This window comes from Coffea arabica, chromosome 11e, assembly GCF_036785885.1.
Source record: "Coffea arabica cultivar ET-39 chromosome 11e, Coffea Arabica ET-39 HiFi, whole genome shotgun sequence".
NCBI classification, from domain to species: Eukaryota; Viridiplantae; Streptophyta; class Magnoliopsida; order Gentianales; family Rubiaceae; genus Coffea; species Coffea arabica.
Window position 1 is genome coordinate 52,866,948 of NC_092331.1, and position 19,197 is coordinate 52,886,144.

At 38.2% G+C, this 19,197-nt stretch overlaps 1 protein-coding gene, 1 long non-coding RNA gene and 1 other non-coding gene across 19 annotated transcripts; all 3 read right to left on the minus strand.

Moving 5' to 3' along the window:
- Positions 1 to 309: 309 nt before the first annotated feature.
- LOC140021476 (uncharacterized) lies at positions 310 to 11,870 on the minus strand. 17 transcript variants are annotated; one of them, XR_011825296.1, is made up of 6 exons: positions 7,667 to 11,868; positions 6,914 to 7,358; positions 5,601 to 6,132; positions 5,428 to 5,445; positions 5,271 to 5,288; positions 310 to 4,975 (listed from the first exon to the last, which is right to left on the minus strand). It is a non-coding gene; the product is annotated as an uncharacterized lncRNA (long non-coding RNA). The 17 variants fall into 17 exon arrangements; XR_011825283.1 differs by having other exon boundaries at positions 5,271 to 6,132; positions 7,667 to 7,795; positions 9,080 to 11,868; XR_011825282.1 differs by having other exon boundaries at positions 5,271 to 6,132; positions 7,667 to 7,795; positions 9,038 to 11,868.
- Positions 10,563 to 10,665, minus strand: LOC140026315 (small nucleolar RNA snoR103). The gene has a single exon (XR_011830260.1). It is a non-coding gene; the product is annotated as a small nucleolar RNA snoR103 (small nucleolar RNA).
- Positions 11,871 to 17,065: 5,195 nt separating the features above from the next.
- On the minus strand, positions 17,066 to 18,749 carry LOC113716112 (uncharacterized). The gene is made up of 3 exons (XM_072072134.1): positions 18,550 to 18,749; positions 18,011 to 18,364; positions 17,066 to 17,912 (listed from the first exon to the last, which is right to left on the minus strand). The coding sequence occupies exons 1-3, from the start codon at positions 18,747 to 18,749 to the stop codon at positions 17,066 to 17,068; spliced, it is 1,401 nt and encodes a 466-aa protein (XP_071928235.1).
- Between the last annotated feature and the right edge of the window lie 448 nt (positions 18,750 to 19,197).

The window sequence follows — 19,197 nt, forward strand, 5'->3', positions numbered from 1 at the left end:
TTTGGCTGCTGAGTTTTGGGGGTTTTATGATTCTTGGAATCTGATTACTAATTTCTGTGGCTTTTGCCTATTGGGAACTTGAACTTGCAATTCTGACTGTCTTTCTGATTGTTTGATTGCTTCTCTCAATACTTTACTGACCCAAATCATGTGTCATCAACACGTTTCTTAATTGGTATGATATCAGGATTTCAGTCCCGTAGCCATACATGCGAGTAGCTTTTACTTGTAAAATTTGCATTATGTTGATCTAATGTCTAATTGCAGAGAGAGTATTTAGCCTGTTGACTTTGATTTTATAACTAGACATACACTAAAAATTGTTCGCCTTCAACTCCCCATTTATTTGCGGGACCAAATGAAAATGTTGAGGCAAAAGGTCATTTGTCCAAAGACCCTTATAAGGTTTGCCAATTTCACCAAGTTGAAACCTCTTCAATTTGACGGGAACATAGACAAAGATAACAAGAAACCCTTCATTCAAAGGAATCTAGGCTCTAAATTCTTCAACTTATTCATGTCTTCTTTGAAACCTGAAACAGCATGTTCTTGCAAACACACAGAAAGTTTACAACCATCCTTTTCCCCTTCATTTGCTGAAGAATAGGGCAAAAAGAAACGGGGCTCAACGCTTCCAAGTAGGTTTCTTGACAGAGGAAAAACTGTAACAGGACCTCCCCAACCAAAGTCCACTGTGGAATGGCCTAAGTGTCTCCAATCAGTAATTCCACTCACCTTTGCTCCTACTGTGGTCCCTTCATGATAATTTAGCTCCTGAAAATCGATAAATGATCGAACATATTCATCAGATACATTTATTTGCTCTTGTTGATCAATTCTGCTGTTTTATATATCGGTTGATCGACATGGTCTTCAGCCTTGGTCAGAATTCCCCAGTATCCTGCTGGTAGTGGTGGCTTGACTAGCTTTCTTATGTTGATTGCATATGCAAACTTCACTTTCTCATCAGAAGGGATCCCAGAAGCCTTAACTCTGTTTCACGAATTAAAGATCAAGTCAAGGGTAGGGACGGAATCAATTTTTGTGAAAATACATTTATATGGTCATGTAATCATGAAAATCATCCTAACAAAAATTTGTAGCTTTTTGATATAACCTCCAACATCACGTGTGCTTCCAAAATCATCCTAACATTTGGATGGAAATCTCAATCTTCTAGACAATATGATAGCCTTAACAAGATTAGATAACTGAAAACAGCCTGATATGAGTTTTACAGGTATCCCAGCACTACTAAAGGAAGTTCAAAAGCTTCAAATAACATCGTCATATGTTATTCTAAGTACAATGCCATCCAGACCTGATGGCCAATATATTGTCCAATTTTGAAGACAACTATACACGTGTTCATGAGGTCTTAACGTTTTAGGCTGGAGGAAGCATTGAAAGGACAACACATTAGCTATGACATCATGGATTACAGCTACTTAAACAGAAGGGAGCCAAGGTAAATTACAGAATATTAGTATCATGTACTCAATTTGGACAAGAAAAGCATGTGGAGGTTCATTTGTTTACCAGAAACAGAGAATTTTAATCAACAAGCATGCAGGAAAATTCATTGCGATAAACAAATAGTATAAAGGAAAGCAAACTTAGTAATACGAAATCACGATGTACATAGCTGCACAAAATATCATAAGCAAACCTTAACTGTTGTTACATTGAAGTTAATTCTAGAGATACACTTTAGTGAAGTTAACGGGAATTTACTTCCTGCCAAGAACTTGACCGATTCGAGCTTCCAATTGGACAGATTTGGGTAGTGCGATAGCCTTGTTTTTTAAACAACCTCAACAAAAGCCAATGCTTCAATGAAGAAGTATTTGCACAAACTCATCCAATGTTAAAATTTCGTCTATACATCAAAGAACTAAGATAAGCAATTTAATATTTATTTAAACAAAAAAAAAAGTTCAAACTGTTGCAGGCCAGTAACATAAGAAATCAGAAACACCAAAAACCACTTAAGATATTCCCACGTATCCGTGGCATTAAAACAAATACAAATGTCAAGTTACTCTATAGAAGTAAAATTACATGCCTTAGAAACTAAATAAAGTTCTAAACTAACTCAGAGAACACGGAAAAGCCTTAAGAGTAAGTCCAGAGTATAATCCTAATTGACGCTAAATTCTTCTTATGAATCCTGCATACTTGCAAAGTTAATGTTCCTAGTAAATGAAATCAAGTAAAAGCGGATTCACAAGGAAAGACTATAAATGATTTACAACTAAATATCAAGTTCAAATCAGTAAACCAATAGAGTAACATGAAATAATATATCCAAGAAAAGGAAGTAACAATAAATGAGATGTTGCAATAGTTTACTTTTCACATAAACTTCTTGCGTGCTTGACTAACTCCAGTGTTGCTAGAAATATTTATCTCATTAAAGGACTAAGCAAAATCAAGTTAAAATGAACAGGAAGGCGATGCACAAAATTACCTCAAGCTAAAATATCAAAATTAGTGCAAAAGGACATTAATGGCTGAATCGAGTGAGAAAAACAGGATTCGTAAAGTCTATTAGGACAAAAAATTATTACTAATGATACTAAGAACATGAAAGCGACACAAAGATTTCGATTTAATCATCCTTACACCAATAGCATTCTTTACTGGACCTAATACACAATCAAATGAATATTACCAAAAGCCGATTTAACTGAGTAACTGAAGCTACTGAATACATAGAGAAAATACAATGACTGAAATAGATCAAAAACCTAAATGGTTTGCTATATTCCAGCATATTCAAGAGGGATGAGAGAGGAATGTAGATATTCACCGATATCTCAGAGAGGAGATTGCAGCAGAGGGTGGTAAACTTCTCAATTCCCAATAATAATCTTTTCTCTAGATATCTAAGTTGTCTTTTTCTTTTGCTGCAGGAAAGAGAGTTTAGAGTTGCATGTTTTCTTGGAAAGAAATACATCGGTAGTCTCCTCAAAGAAACAAGATAGAAGGCTGTAGAAGATGGAAAACAGAGGCACTAAAATAAGTAAGGAATTGCTATAAGCAGGAGAGCTTGATGCTCTGTTTTAAGTTTTAACGGACTTAACAAACAAAATCAATGTCCAACATTGAAAGGCAAGGATATCCAATAGCTCCTACCAACTCAAGACTAACTCCACTATCTCATTGAAATGGTAATAAAACAGCCCCAAAATGGCTCTCATTTACACTATAACTGGACTATGTTGACTCAATTTTAAAACAAAATAGAATTGCAGGTTGGGCCATAATAAAATGAGATCAAGAGCACAAAACTGCATATGGGACATGAAAAGCGTTCTTAGGAGTACCTAGATACCGTAATGCTGCATATCAATATGTTTCCATAACTCGTGGAGAAATGGCTTTTATCAACTGTCCATTCATCCTTGCCCAATCCAAAGTGGAATAGCTGGGTAATGCAGCTCTCCCATATTATAAATGAAGTATACATCAAAGCAGGTTGAACAATAAGCATGGAATGTATAGTTAAATTCCCTCAAATTGAACTCATATGAAAAGGGTTAAATTCCTGGATAATCCCGACCCCAAAATATTTTAGGTTGTAGCAAAGATCATTTCAAAGTTTCCATTTTGAACAAAATAAAGCATAAATACCAAAACATTACCTAAAAAACACAGTTCAAATTGAAATCAATGACCAAAACCAAAAGAGAGAAGATTCAATAGCATTAGCTTCACAAGGAGGAAGGCCATGGAGGTTCAGTGACACCAACATAATCAACTCGAGCCTGGGGCTGCCACATGGCACTTACAATCTACAAATTGGGTGGAATATTCAATAGAGCTTCCTCTTTCCAACCTCTCCCTCAGTACCTCTCGTCAGTTACGTCTTTCCATTGTCAAGAGTTTATTGGTATTTGTATGTATTTTAATCATGCAGAAAGAGACCTTGTAGTCAACCACCTGATTTATTAAAGGATTGAATCCAAAAAATATTGTCACAAAAGGCAATTCACTGCAATAAATAACCACTTAACTTGGGATGTAAATAAATTATGAGAAAATCATCTGTCCATGAAAAGAATTAAGAAGCAAAGTGCCTGGTTTGTACTTGAAAGACCAAAAAAGAACTGTGAGTTTTAAGTATATGAGAGCAGGCGAGAAGAAGGGTAAGTCAAAGAAAGAAGAAGAGCTGCGAATGAGAGGACAGAATTCTGGAACATAAGTAGAAAACCGAAAATAGACCTTCAAAGTGATGTTTATAATTGCATGTGGGATACAGGTGGAGGAAAGAAATCGATGCCTATTTAACTCAAGCCCACGTCAGTGCAATCTCTATTGACCAAAAGCCCAAGAAATCAAGATTAACTTTTATGCTCAAACTTCAAGAAAATATTCTTCACATACATCAACAATGATCAGGTACTAACAATCGTAAATTTTATAGTACATCAGAGTATATGTTTGAAAATTTTGAAAACTAAATATTTGCAGCCTTTGGGTGTAGAAGATATAAACATCCAGCAACGATTTAATCTTAAATTAAGAAATTTAATTGGACCATTAAACTCATGATGCAACATCCACTTCAACTTTAGACCCTAATAAAGCAAAGCAGCCACTGAAGCTTTATACAATACCTATACAATATACAAATGAAGCAACTTAGAGCCGTTTGACCCCAAAAAAAAAAAATTTGAAGCTACTCATCAAGTATATTAATTGAGGCGAGTACAATGTTTGAAAGCAGTTAAATTGTTTGGCTTAAACTGCAGTTTGCCTTACCCACTTTTATGGTTTTATCAACAGCCCCATATATAACTACGTCATCATATATCATTGTACTCGTAACTGCAATATAAGAAACTAAATTCCTTTAACCTTGGACAATTGTAAGGCAAAGTGATTGATATAAACCTGTTCAGAGATACCAAAGTGAGTCCCTTCCTTCCATTTGCCTTTCTTCCGCAAGTTTCAATTTTTCAAGAATTAACTGTTGGCAAAAAAGAAAAAAGTACAAATTGATTTATGGAAACCTACTGAAATAAAATCCACAAGAAAAAAAAGCATAAACGATTTCATTGTAGTAGAGAGAGAGAGAGAGAATTTTATGTAAGCAAAGAAGAGGAAGAGGAATGAGAGGGGATTAAGCTCCAAAAACCAAGTCCAACCGAATCTCACGAAACAAAAGCTGGTAACAAACATAGCAAGGGGCGGCAAGGGTGGTGGGCTGGAGTCTGGAGGAAGGAGGAAGGAGGGATGGTGACTAGGAGAAGAGAGAGATTTACCTTGATTCCTGAGTTGTGCTGCAAGGTGTAAGCAAGCGAAGGGGAGAAATTGGTCCGGTAATTAGAAGAGCAGGAAAGAAAGTGGTAATTAGAAGAGAGCAAGGATTGAAATTAAGAGCAAGGAAGAGAGAGAGAAGGCAAAGGAAGGAGTGTGCACCCGATTCAATGAGGCTGTCTGCGCCCACATATCCCCAAGCCGCCCAAAAATCATGCAACCAACAAACACCCCCAGAGTTCATGAAAATTACGGAGTAACCAGACCATTTCAGTGTTCATCCGAGCTTACACACTTTTAGTGTGGCTATGATATGATATCTAGTCAGAATTTACCCTTTTTTGGGATGGGTGGGAAGAGGAGGTGGACTCTCTCCCTGTTTGCGTGCAAGGTTCTACATTTCTATGCTACTCTCCGAACAGATCATGACAAAGACGTTGATAGCATAAATTATGCTGCACCTTCAGATGCCCTCCAAAACAGTATCAAAACCATGGACAACACCACGAAGAAATGGAAAGTACTAAAGCAACTATAAGAAACTTCCAGTAAAGTGAAACTTTAAGTCTGTTTATAACATATTATGGCAAAAAACCACATCAATTTCTTTTTCTCAAGTTATATGTAAAAACATAATCATACGACTGAGATCAACACTGTGAGGAAACGTGCTTCATCCTCTTTAAGATTTCAGTCCATTTGATCCATAGCTCCAGAAACTAAAGAATATATGTGAAGTTTGTAAAAGATATTAGCACTGAAATGGAATAGAATATGAACCAGTGTTTGGATCTTTCACAGCTTTGAAATTGTCAGCGCTCATTCCAAATTGACCAGAATTGCAATTTCCAATTTCCCTCAGCTTACCTGATCAAAAGGTAAACAATTCAACTTCGTGAGAGATATCATCATATGCAATTGAACACACATATAAACTGGAAATAATTGATACCCTAAAATACTTTCACCATCAACCGTATCCAAGTAAAGCAGACAAAGTTAAGCAGATTTTGCTGCAATTGTCCAGGGTTCAACAAAATGAACTCTCCTTGCTTGAGGTGCCAAATAGGGAAAAAGGAATAGGAGAAGCAGATATAACCCATAGAATGTAAGAATAAAGTCACAAACAATAATGTTGGCTGCCAATGAACTCAGAAAAAGTGACTCAACTGCACAAGGCGTGTTGAAAATATGCAGACAAACCAAGATCAGAAGTTCAATAAAAACATAAACAAAAGGATTGGAGTTGTTCTATCAGCATAGTATGGTTTCCAAAATCTACACCTTGGGTTCAGGAAAGTACAAGAATCTATTCTCATTTAATCATGATCTCCAAATGCAGCAAAGATAAACCATGAACAGCTTGAACAAATTCGCCCTCTACAACTTCAAGCACTGCCAGGCTATTAATAATTTGCAAATACTTCACTACAAAATGAGTCCATCACTTCAACACGCATCACAGGATATGATGACAGAAACAAATGTAGTTCATTCTTGAACTACCTCAGCTTAACTAAATGCAATTTGTTCAGGCACTAAATGTTATGAAGGAAAAGCAGACAAAAGCACGCTCAATTGCACAAGCACAGTAACACATACCATAAGAAATACCTTCACTCTAGTTCACATATATGGAAGTGCTTACATTTCCCTTAAACCATCCTTGTGCTAATCTCAGTAATCGTTTGTCCACTTCCACAAGCATCTATTCTTTAGCAGCACCTGAAGCAAAGCTTTATCTGCTCACATTAACCTTCCCCTTCCTCCAGAATCTTCCGAATGCACTAGCCACCTCAGCTCACACTAGCTCCTTTTACTTTTGCAAAAATTCCAGATCCTCTCCTCCTCCTCCACTCTTCTCCCCTAGAACACATTTTCTTTTGCAAAAATGAAGCATTCCTATATTTACACGTGAAGAGCAAAAAAGAATCATTTAACAGCAACTACCCAAAGAAGTTCATACCACCAATGGTCAACAATCATTTCTTCCTTCATCTTTTGACGTTTTTCATCTGCTAATGGCTTCAAGCGAACAATCTGTCTTCTAGCTTGATCATATGATGGGTCAACTTCCAAAACCTTTGTCATATCTGCATATTGTAATGAACACCAGCATAGGAAACAATAAATTGTGAAAAGCCATATGGACTATATGAGAAGATTAATGAATGCCATTGGCTTTGCGTGTGTGTGTGCTTTTGTGTGTGTGAGAAAGAGAGAGAGACAGAGAGAGAGAGAGAGAGAGAGAGAGAGAGAACAAGCAAGATTGCAGCCATTACACATATAATAAAGCCACCACAAATCATAGATTAGTCTTCTTATAAGCACAAGTTTGTGCTAGAAGTTGCCAGCAGCTGCTCAATGACAGTAAAATATTCAAATTCTTACACCGACATACCTGCTATAGTCTCTTCAAATTGTTACAACTTTTCATACACCTCTGCTCTTCTTAGCAAAACACTTATGTAGTTAAGGTTTAGCTCCAATGCTTTTGTGCATTCTTTAATACCATCATCATATTTTTTTTCTGTAAAACAAACCACCAAAAAGAACTTCATCAAAATCCAGTCAAAAACTTACCAATGCATGACATATGTATAACAATGCATATAAATAATGATATCACATTAGGAGTTATTTGCCAATCAGCCAACAGGTATTAGCAACAGATAATGGAGGCTGCTGTAACGGCAACCACCACCAAGATGCTTAGTGAGGAGGCTAAGTGTATGGGTCCTCTCCAACACAGGGAAAAGAATGGGAAAAGAATACTTTAATGGACAACAAATTATAGCTTTAGGAAAAATTCTAAATACTAAGATAAGTACCTTCTCTTCTCCAAAGATAAAGGATAAGTACATCTTGTTAATGGACAACAAATTATAGTTTTAGGAAAAATTCTAAATACTAAGATAAGTACCTTCGCTTCTCCAAAGATTAAGGATAAGCACATCTTGTCTGCCCCTATGAGCTGAAGAGAATTGATATCCAAATTTGATAGTTCAAATCAAATTGAAAGGGATACAGCTCAGATTGATGAAAACAGATCTTCGAGGAACCTTATTTGGACATAGCTAACAGACTTTCTTCCATGTTCACCATTGACACATTAAGGAGATTACATACAGATTAAGGCATAGCACGTTGCCATGGCCAACTTTCCTACTCGTCAAGATTCAAATCTATCAGCTGTCCAATGTAATTGGAACAATAATAAAAGCGAGGTCTATTTAGATCTGGCAAGAAGAGGTGTAGACAAAATGAGTATTAGCCGTTTATCACTATCAGAGCCAATATATCTTCTTTATAATAACTCAAATTCAGCCTTCATGTGACCATATCTAGATAACAATGTCACCAGTCAAGAAACTTCAAGGAAACCTATAATCATGTAAAAAGACTAAATTAAACATTCACAATTTTCACAACAATGCAGTTGCAATAATATCCACTTGTCTCTTTAACAAAAAAAAAAAAAAAAGTCTTTGTTTCAGACATGAACTATGTACATGTTTTATTACAATATTATTTTTAGAATTTGCCTCAAGTTCCATCAAATGCTCTCGCAGAGAGAGTTTTTTATAACACAATCTTTATGTTTTACTACTCAGCCAAATGATACCCAAGATCAACCCATACTAATCAATTACAACATTCAAAACTGCATTCCAACTCATAGATATAGAGAAAGTTAAAGAGCAACTTTTCAAGAAATACATGCAAAAAGTACAATTTTGCCATGTATCAACTCAGCAAGATGAAAGCTTACCAGTTTATTTAACATGCAGCATGATTTGTATGGCATACTGACCGTAATTCAACAGATTTGGATATACTGGACACAGCTGGTAAAGCAATATCATACTTAGACAATGCCTCTTCATCTTGACCATCTTTAAACAATGTATTATCTTCAACTTTTGCATCGTTGGCTTCTGTTAATGCTTTCTGCTCCAAAGAGAGATAGCTTAAGAGATGACAAGAACTTCTAACAAAAATACAGCTACAAGAGTTTATAAAAAGAACCAGGGCAATAACAGGACAAGAGGATTCCCACGTGACTCCAGCTTGGATCTTCACCAAAAAATTCAGCTGCAACTTCTCTTTTGACTTTCAGAATGTTTTCTGCAATGCTGACCACCCCCAAGATAAACAGCCCAATCAGATACATTCAAAGCTTTAACAGAAGTTTCAAAAATCATCCTTTTCTGGTGGCTAACTACACACATTTTCACAGTCCGAGACAGTCCACATGAAGAAGTTCAATAGCAAAAGAAAAGAGTCTTGATTCTTAACCGTGAATCACAATCAAGTAAACAACAGATATGCTAGTCTGGTAGATAATCTGCCAGATAAATAAAAGAACAAATTTCTGAACTATGCTTCTTCCTACCATGAACAGAATAGTTACTATCTAATCTAGCTAAAATAAAAAATCCAATCCTATTCAAGTGTACAACAGACGACATAAATTGTATACCACTTCACCTGAAAGTGACTGAGTTGTATCATACAATTTTCACAAGTATCAAGATTGATACTGGGACAAATGATCAATACTCATCTTAAATACACAAGATGTATTTAATGTAAAACCTATTTCGCCATTGTCAACACTTTGAAATATTTCAAACTCCAACCGAATATTTATTACTGAGAATAAAACAAAGGAACAATGTGGTAAGAATACTTCTCCCAACTGCAGCAGCTGGTCCCTGGTATATTGAATATGTTCCCTACCCCAAAGAGAGTGTCTCCAGTATACAATAGAAAATTAAGAACAGATTGGAAAAATCAGCTAGAGCAAAAATAGCCCAATGGAACAAGTAAGAATATGGACCTAACAAACAAGGGTGACGATTGAGTATTGAGTATTACATGATTATGCAATTAACAAAATGGTTGCTAAGTCCATTACAACCTAAAAACTAGGGCATTAAGTTGGTTTAACATTTCGACCGGAAAAAAATAAACATCACATATCATTATATATTCAACCAATGGTGCAGAAGTTCCATGCAACTGCCCCATTTTAAAATAGAAAATAATTCAAATGCATGCAGAGTCCTTTGCAAACTATCCTTGGATGCAAAAGTAAAAAAGTGAGATCACAGCTGTTCACCACCAAGTCGTAACGAAATCAAGTGCATACAGAGTGGCAGGTGGCGATTAGATAGACAGCACGGCGATCTCAATATTCATCATTATAAGGAAAACGAAAACCACAATTTTGAGGAGGCCAGGCCTCAAAAGGAGCATCATTTTTTACTCCTTAAAACAATCTACTGGAGCTTTCATGTATGTAGGGCAATTTATGGGCTACAAGATACTCGTTAAACACCCACCGGAAGCCTACTCATGTTATCTCCATATTTACAGCAGATACACATCTTAAATGCACTACCAAGAATTAGGAACATTTTAATCAGTTCCCTCACAGGCTCGGCAAGGGTAACTACATACAATGATATATCAATAGCAATACACGCTGTTGAGAAACAAAAGCTGTGTGGTTTTATCCAGCAAAGAAAGCAGAGGAATTACAGAGGGGCATACCATAATTAGCACCCCAAGAATGTTTTCAGAAAAGAATCGAGTACCCAAACCAAATTGTCTGAGGAGAAAACACTGATTTTGAGGAATGAAAAAAATAAGTTGAGAACTCAACAATTAAATTTTGGCCCGTAAAACTCCAGCTAAGCACATTAATATCAGCTTCATCAAGGAATCAATATCATCTTTCTCAAATCAAGACTATTCTCAAGCAAGAAGAGAAGCCAATAAGCTACATAAATGGCTTGCATCCCAGTGCTGCTGCAAAAATCAAGAATTTTTAATCACCTTAGAACTGTCATTTACGTATAAACACATCTTCAACTGTGCTAAAAGAAAGGTTCCATACACATAAATGAACAAGATTTCCATGATCCAACCACATTATCTGTTTTACTTGATACAGAGGCGAAAACACATGCTTCTTGGAAAACAAATTCCTTGCCGAACATAATGCACAAAACAACATCCTTGGAAAAAAATACCTTGCCTAACATAATGCAGAAAATGAAAAATGACATTCTTAAAAACAAATATCCTGCCAAACATTAAGCAGAAAACAAATTTCCACAAATACATTGTGCACATATCTATGTGATTATACATTTTTTCACACGTACAACTGGCCATGTTAATTTCCAATAACACAACTGCTACCATGTTTCCTGCACTAGTAAGTCCGCCAAACCTCAAAATTCAAAAATTTAACAATCAAAACCAGCAAGAACAAGACTCAAACTTCCATAATCAGCTGCAAAACTTTTTCTTAAAAATGCAAAACCAAAAAATTAGCACTAAACCCAAAACTAAACTAAAATCTACAAAACGAAATACAGAATCAGCACCAAACAGCTTCACTTACACACCAAACCATAAAAATCCCAAAATTTTCTAATCTGTTCACCAAATTATCTAAGAACTAGGCATAAATTCATCAAAAATTTAACATACTAACTAAAACTCGATAAGCCCAGAAAAAACAAACGAAAAAACCAGTACTTTTACATACCAAAAATCCAATCTTGAAGCAATGAACAGCTAGATAATTGAGGTAAACATAGACAGAAACCACAAAACCCAAGACCTGATATGTAATTTTTAAACAGATGACAATTAGACATGAACGCCCTCATGCGCTTGTCATCCCTTAATCTTTCTTGTGAACTCTTAAGGCGATTGGCCTCCTCCGCATTGGCCTTCTCATGAGCTCGGTCTAGCATTTTTCGAACGGACTTCGGAGGTCTCTCCACGAGCTCGGTGTAGAGCTTCTGCTTCCGCAGCCCATTAATGAAGGCAGCCATGACCACCTTGTCATCACGATCTCGAACCTGAAGGGACTCGTTATTGAAGCGCACCATGTATTCGCGCAAGGACTCCTCAGGCCTTTGCTGGATAGTCATCAGATGTGCCGTGCTCTTGGAGAAGGCTCGTGATGAAACGAACTGGGCCGCGAACAGCCGCGCGAGCTGGGCAAAGGACCGGATGGACCTGGGAGGAAGTCCCTGGAACCATTGACGCGCCTTACCCTCCAAAAACATTGGAAAGGTCTTGCACCTGACCGCATCCGCAGCAGTTTGCAGGTGCATTTGGGTCATGAAGGCAAACAAGTGATCCTCCGGATCCGTGGTCGCATCGTAAGACTTCATACTTGGTATTTTGAACTTCGCAGGCAGCGGGTAGTTCTCGATGTCAGGGACGAAAGGGGAGGCGATATACCTATCCGCCTCTGGATCTAAAAGCAGGTCCAGCTCGTCCTGCACCTGGAGCTGTTCCTTCCGTGGTGAGAGTTCCTCCTTAGAATACTTCCGGAAGAGCTCCGGATGCTCGGTTCTGGAGTGCTTGTGAGACGGTTCTACAACATCAACCGGCGTGAGCTCCCGGCGCACTCGCTTGAGCTGGGGATTAGGGCTCCCAGTCCTTGATTCGGACAGCCCTTCACCTGGATTCTTTGGCCCCTGGCCAGGATGACCTCCTGCCTGCCCCTTAAGGTAATTCACGATTGCTTCGAAAGTCGGCAGGTTCCCTGCCACCGCCTGAACCAATTGCTCAGGAGGGATCCGGGAAAGCCCTGCGCCTTCGTCTCCCGAAGTCGGACCCCGCGTGGGGTTTTGAGGACTGCTTCCCCCGTTCCCCTTAGATCCATCAACGTTTCTTTGAGACCTAGTCCTTGGCATGATTCGCAAAGAAGAAATACGTGTTCCCACAGACGGCGCCAATTGATGCGACTGCCAAAAATCTGGTCCGAGCAGAGCTGATCGGGGATAGTTGGGAACGATGTCTGATGAATGAGCTATGAACCCTGCGAAGGAAGTGGAACAGCGGGACTAAAGTCCCCGGGATAACTCCGATGATTAAATTAGTAAAGTTTTCTGAGCAGAGTAATGAGCACGAGTGCTGTTTTTCACGTACCTTGTGTAGTCCTTTAGTGCTATATTTATAGGCTTGACCGGGTAGTAGTTTCCTTATTGGAGTCAAAGTCCCTTAGGGTTCGAAGTCTTATTAGGGTTTGGCATGACGGCCCCTAATAGTTCAGAGGCGGCGGCCCACGAGACCCACTATAGGGAGAGGCGGCTGTTACGGCCGAGCTGGCCCGCTTATGCCGGTCTGCAGCGAGCAACACACAAGGCCTATATCGCCGACCTGAAGCGTGCGGCCTGCCGAGCTGACACGTGTCATGCGTGTATTTGCCCTACTACAGTTTAATAATATTTTTTAAAAAAAATAGGATTTTCGTCTTGTAAGATAGACCTTACCCATCTCTCCTGTTGTTTCTAACAAATACATGCGCCCCATTATTTCGTTAAGTTGATGGATTGTAAAAACTAGGGGAAAGTAATGGCGGCTGTTTGGAGTAGTGAATCAGGGAAAGGTGGCGGGGACTGGGGATTCCAATGACTAAAATAGTGCGGAAAATATCATTGAAGCAGTCTTTCCATATACCGGTGGAAATTTTGTCCCATTCGAGCTGAATGTATTAACTGCATTTCCCTGCTTCACTAAAATGTTAGAACAAAATTATCATCATATCGACACATAGATAAAACCAAGTTATGCATGGTAAGGGGCTAATTCCTTCGATTATTGCTCAAAAAATAAAAAATGGGACACTTGCGGTTCTGACAGGAGTCCGGTATAAATATATGGGTGCCGGGCTGACACAGCCCGGCACCTGACACCAAAATTTTTTTTTTTTTATAAAAAACACATGGGTGCCGGGCTGTGTCAGCCCGGCACCTGACAAAGTCTGAAAAGTTGGCTGCCGGGCACTCTTTGCCCGGTAGCCAGTCAAATTGTAAAAAAAAAAAATTCGAAGGGCTTCAATGCAATTCAGACAAAGTAGCTCACCTGACAAAGACTGCAAAAGCTGTGCCCGACAGCCAGTCAAATTGTTAAAAAAAAAAAAAATTCGGCCACATACTGTTTATAAGATGAATGCCGAGTAGATGAGCCATATTATTGGTTCCTACACGATAAACAATGTCGAGTATGCTGTCAAAGCTGTTGGAGCTTTAATTATACCACCATTATTGGAGCTTGTTAGAGGAAAGATGACCCAGGTTAGAGCAAAGGGTAGCTGTTAGAGCACTAGGACATTTGGCAAGCTATGAAACGACCTTCAAAGCTATAGCGCTTTATGAAGAAGAAGTGGTTAGATTAGCCATGCGTTTGGCTTCTACCTGTGTGAAAAGCTGGCTGCCGGCTTGTTTTAAAAAAAAAATGCGGCAGAAGAATGCATTTCTGACAATATTCTTCAATCCACGGAATTAAAGTGGAGGTAAAAATTAAACATTGGATACATTTTTATGGTGGAAAGTTCACTTTCCTGCGCACAATAAGCAGAAGCAAAACAGATGTGGAGATGCATAAAGAAGTATATTGGACACTCAAAAAATCAAATTATGCATGGATGAAAAATATTATGTATATTAAAATTATAATAAAAGGATGTTTAAAAATTTATTCATTATTTAATGTTCAACACTTATATTTGGTAAATTAAAATAATTAATTAAATATTCTATTATATTATAAGTAACTATATATCGTTAAGTCGATTGAATAATATGTAAGCAGTTATTTTTTTTGGCATTTGAAGTAGTTGTCTATTAAGTTTTAATTGAAATAAAGATTTTATAATTATTTCAAATTATGCAATAAAAAAATCACTGTAAGATAAAGATAAATGTAAGATGAAAAAATAAATGTAAGATGAACAAATTGTATGATTCAAATATTTGATTTAATATGCAAGAAAGACAAGAAGAAATGGCAAGAAGTTTTTTAAAAATTAATGTGAGTTCTTTATATTGGTAATCACCTTTATTTGTTATTTTAATCATAATACCTGATTATAACCGATTATAATACCTAATACTATTTACAACTAAAGTTACTATATACGCAAACTAAAATTTTCTATTTCACTAAATTTTCTTTTATATATGATGCACGTTTCATCATTTGTTAAAACAAATTAAATGATAAAACAAATGACAAACAAATGATAAATTTTAACAAATAAATATTTTTTGAAACCTAAACCCCAAACCCCAAACCCTAAAGAAGAATGCATTTCTGAAACCTAAACCCTAAAACCCTAAACCCTAAACCCTAAAAGCCTAAACCCTAAACCGTAAACTCTAAACCCTGAACCCTAAACCCTAAACCTGAACCCTAAACCCTAGACTATACACAGCGTAGAAGTACAAAATAATGTAACCTTAAAGAAGGAACCCTAAACCCTAAACCCTAAAGAAGAATGCATTTCTAAAACCTAAACCCAAAAACCCTAAAAACATCCACGGAATTAAAGCGGAGAGAAGAATTAAACATAGGTTACATTTGTATGGTGGAAAGTTCACTTTTCTGCGCACAATAAGCAGGAGCAATGCAAATGTGGAGACGCACAGAGAAGTATATTGGGCAATGGAAAAAAGCTGATTATGTATATATGAAAAATAGTATATATTTGAAAATTACAATAAAAGTCCTCTTAAAAATTTATTCATTATCTAATGTTCAATACTTATATTTGGTAAATTTAAATAGTTAATTAAATATTCTATTATAATATAAGTAACTATATAGCGTTAAGTCGATTGAATAATATGTAAGCAGTTATTTTTTTGGGCATTTCAAGTAGTTGTCTATTAAGTTTCACTTGAAATAAAGATTTTATAATTATTTGAGATTATGCAATAAAAAATCAACATAAGAAGAAAAAATGCATAACATGACATTGTACAATCGTGAATTTAAAAATAGCGATAAGCATTATAATAATAAAAGATTAAATTAACGCTAAATCCTCATATTCAAATATTTGAAATTGTAAAACATGCAATTGAAATGATCATATCAACGGTTGGTACGCCTTTTGCCCTTGCCTTTATCACCTGGTGTTGTAGACGGACAACAAAATCTTTTAGGCTTTCGTCTGCAACGATCACGATGAGCATAGGGTCCTACGTCATCCTCCTCATCCGACTCAACTGTCGTACTGCTATCACCATCGTGTTGAGAACGATACGTGACAAAATCCCCCGTCTGACCGTATGTAGTAGTAGATATCGGCTGGATCGACGCAGGTACGGTCATAGTCTGTCCAATACTGTAATAATCGGGAAGGTTTGAAATGGAAGGGACACCACCCGTTTCGTTCAGAAAATTGAATATTGGATGTAGCTTAGCAGTAAAAGATGAGGCCGCTGCAGTGGCAACGTATCCAAATGGAGGCTCGTTTGACGAGGATGGAAAATGTCCCCCAAATACAGACAAATATGGAGAGGGCCTGGAATATACACCAAAAGGTGGAAACTGTGGCAAAGGCGTGGCCTCTAGAGCAATATGCTGTGAGTGCGGGAACGATGTCACCTGAGGGGTAAAGGCCGATATATTCTGTCCAGGTGACACATCGTGGATGTCTGGCATCGGCAAAGGCACAAATCTGGTGAATTGATTACTAGTCGGGTTGTAATGCGATTGAGTGCCCCCCTCGGTCATTTGAATGCCCGTCTCCTCAATGACTTCGTCCTGCAATCCATGCCTATGGCGTCGACTTCTACTAGATGATGGTCCACCTTGTGTAGGGACACGTCGCACGCGAGGTTGGATAGGAATACATCAAAAGTTTATGCATTTAATACTATCAAATACATCAAAAGTTTATGCATTTAATACTATCAAATATCAAATACCAGTTACTTATTAGTACAACCCTCTACCGGAACTGAGACAGCTCAAGTTATTTATGAAAATAACCAGTATATGGACAATTAGGGGCAGTGTGACCCGACTGTAAGCAGTTACTGCATCGACGTGGTGCATCAGGACATCTTCTATCCATCTGATTTCTGATCCTAGCAGTTCTCAATGGTCCGGACATCTTTTGTTTCAACCGATCTCCATTGACATTCAGCTTTAATTTCGCCAAGGTCCAATATTTTGGATCCCGTAGCGGCTGAAAAGAACCACTGAATGTAGCCTGATAAGCGGGAAACGTATGTTCATGAGCGACAAACGTCATTGGACTAATACCACACCTATAACACGCTGCCATAGCATGTGAATATGGGAAGCATAGTTCTCTCCATTTTCCACATGTACATGTGTGACTTCCAATGTCGACAGTCTGGGCATTACCTCCTTGTCGGCTTTGTCGATAAGCAGTTGTGATACAGTAAATGCCTCTCTGGTGATCGAACACTTGAACTGCATGTGCCCTCCCTTTTTTTTCATTTTTTACATATTGCTTCCAACATTTTTTTGGGAGCGCGTATACTAGATTCCATGCCACCTTGTGATTTTTGACAAACAGGTCAACTGTTTGGTTGAATGTGAACCGTATACATGCAGTAATTGGAAGCAACCGAGCGTCTCTCAATAAATTATTGAAACATTCAGCCATATTTGTGGATATGTGCCCCCAACGATATCCCCCATCTTTGCACAGAGCCCATTGCTCGGGTCGAACTGATCCACCCGTTAGCCATGTGTACGCCTCCGTATTCAAGGAGTAAATCAAATTCATGATGTCCTCATACTTGCGCGGCTGATTTGCCACACCAGCAGCGTATATCAGGCTTTTAAGTCTACCAGACAGCATAAAATATCGTCAAAATAAGTTTAATATATGTTTAATATGTTAGGGTGCGGTGAAAAAACATTTAAGGGTTCGGAGATAATTTACCTCTCATTCTTGAATTTTTGTGTGAAATTGCTCCGAATATGAATCAAACAGAATCGGTGCACCCTTAATGGCTCCTGCCACTCTTCAAGTGTACGCATTGCGTTTATAATGCCGTGGTGACGATCAGAAATAATGCATATATTTTGCACATCACCACACACGTGAATGTGTAACAGTCTCATGAACCAAGACCAACTCCGATTATTCTCCTCATCAACTAGGGCATATGCCAAGGGAAACATTGAATTTTCAGCATCAAACCCTATGGCGACAAGAAGTTTTCCCCGATAAGGCCCTTTTAAAAAGGTACCATCCACGCATATCACCGGTTTAGATAGCGGAAAGCTTGGATGGCTGGAGCAAATGCCCAAAATATATAATCAAAAATTATTGCAGAGGGGGTACTTAATGGATGATGATCCCACACAACTACCGTCCCTGGATTCGACCGTTGTAACTCCTCAATATATGTCGGCAGTTGTGATATGGATGTCGGCCAGTCCCCATATAATATATCAATGGCACGGCGTCTAGCGTACCAAGCCTTCTTATATGACACATCACAATGAAACTCTTGTTTCACCGATGCCTGAATTTCCTTGATTTTGTACACCGAACTATTCATAATATGGGGAATAATGTGCTCGGCAATTATGTCACTACTCAATCCACGGTGATCGTTACTATAGCAAACACGGACGCAAGTATGTGCGTCAGCAAGTGTGACAATCATCCACATGTTGTGCGAGCTCCGTAAGGTTGCACGAAGCTGCCAATTACAAGGGGGGACGGAGTTACGAGCCCGACAACGAACATACCAAGTCGTTGGCGTGCTCTCACGAACTCTGAACTCCCTGTTCTCCTTGATGGACCACAACTTCACAGCTCGTTGGACATGCTCCTTTGATTAAAAAAGATGGCTCAATTCTAAATCTCTGGTGTGTTCGTTCCACATTCTTAGCTTCTCCGCTCGCCCAGCATCAAGGGGGTCAAAATTCAATGCAGCGTCAACACCAGCTTCATAACGCAGTTGTGGACCCTCACTATTTATCCAGGGGGCACCATGATCCATGTCATCATGGGCCATAGATGCGCCCTCTAGATGCCCTGCTTGCCTGTCAGTACCATGTTCGTGGTTCTCATCATCGGAACCACTAAGATTGGGCTCCGGTTCGGAGTCCATGTCA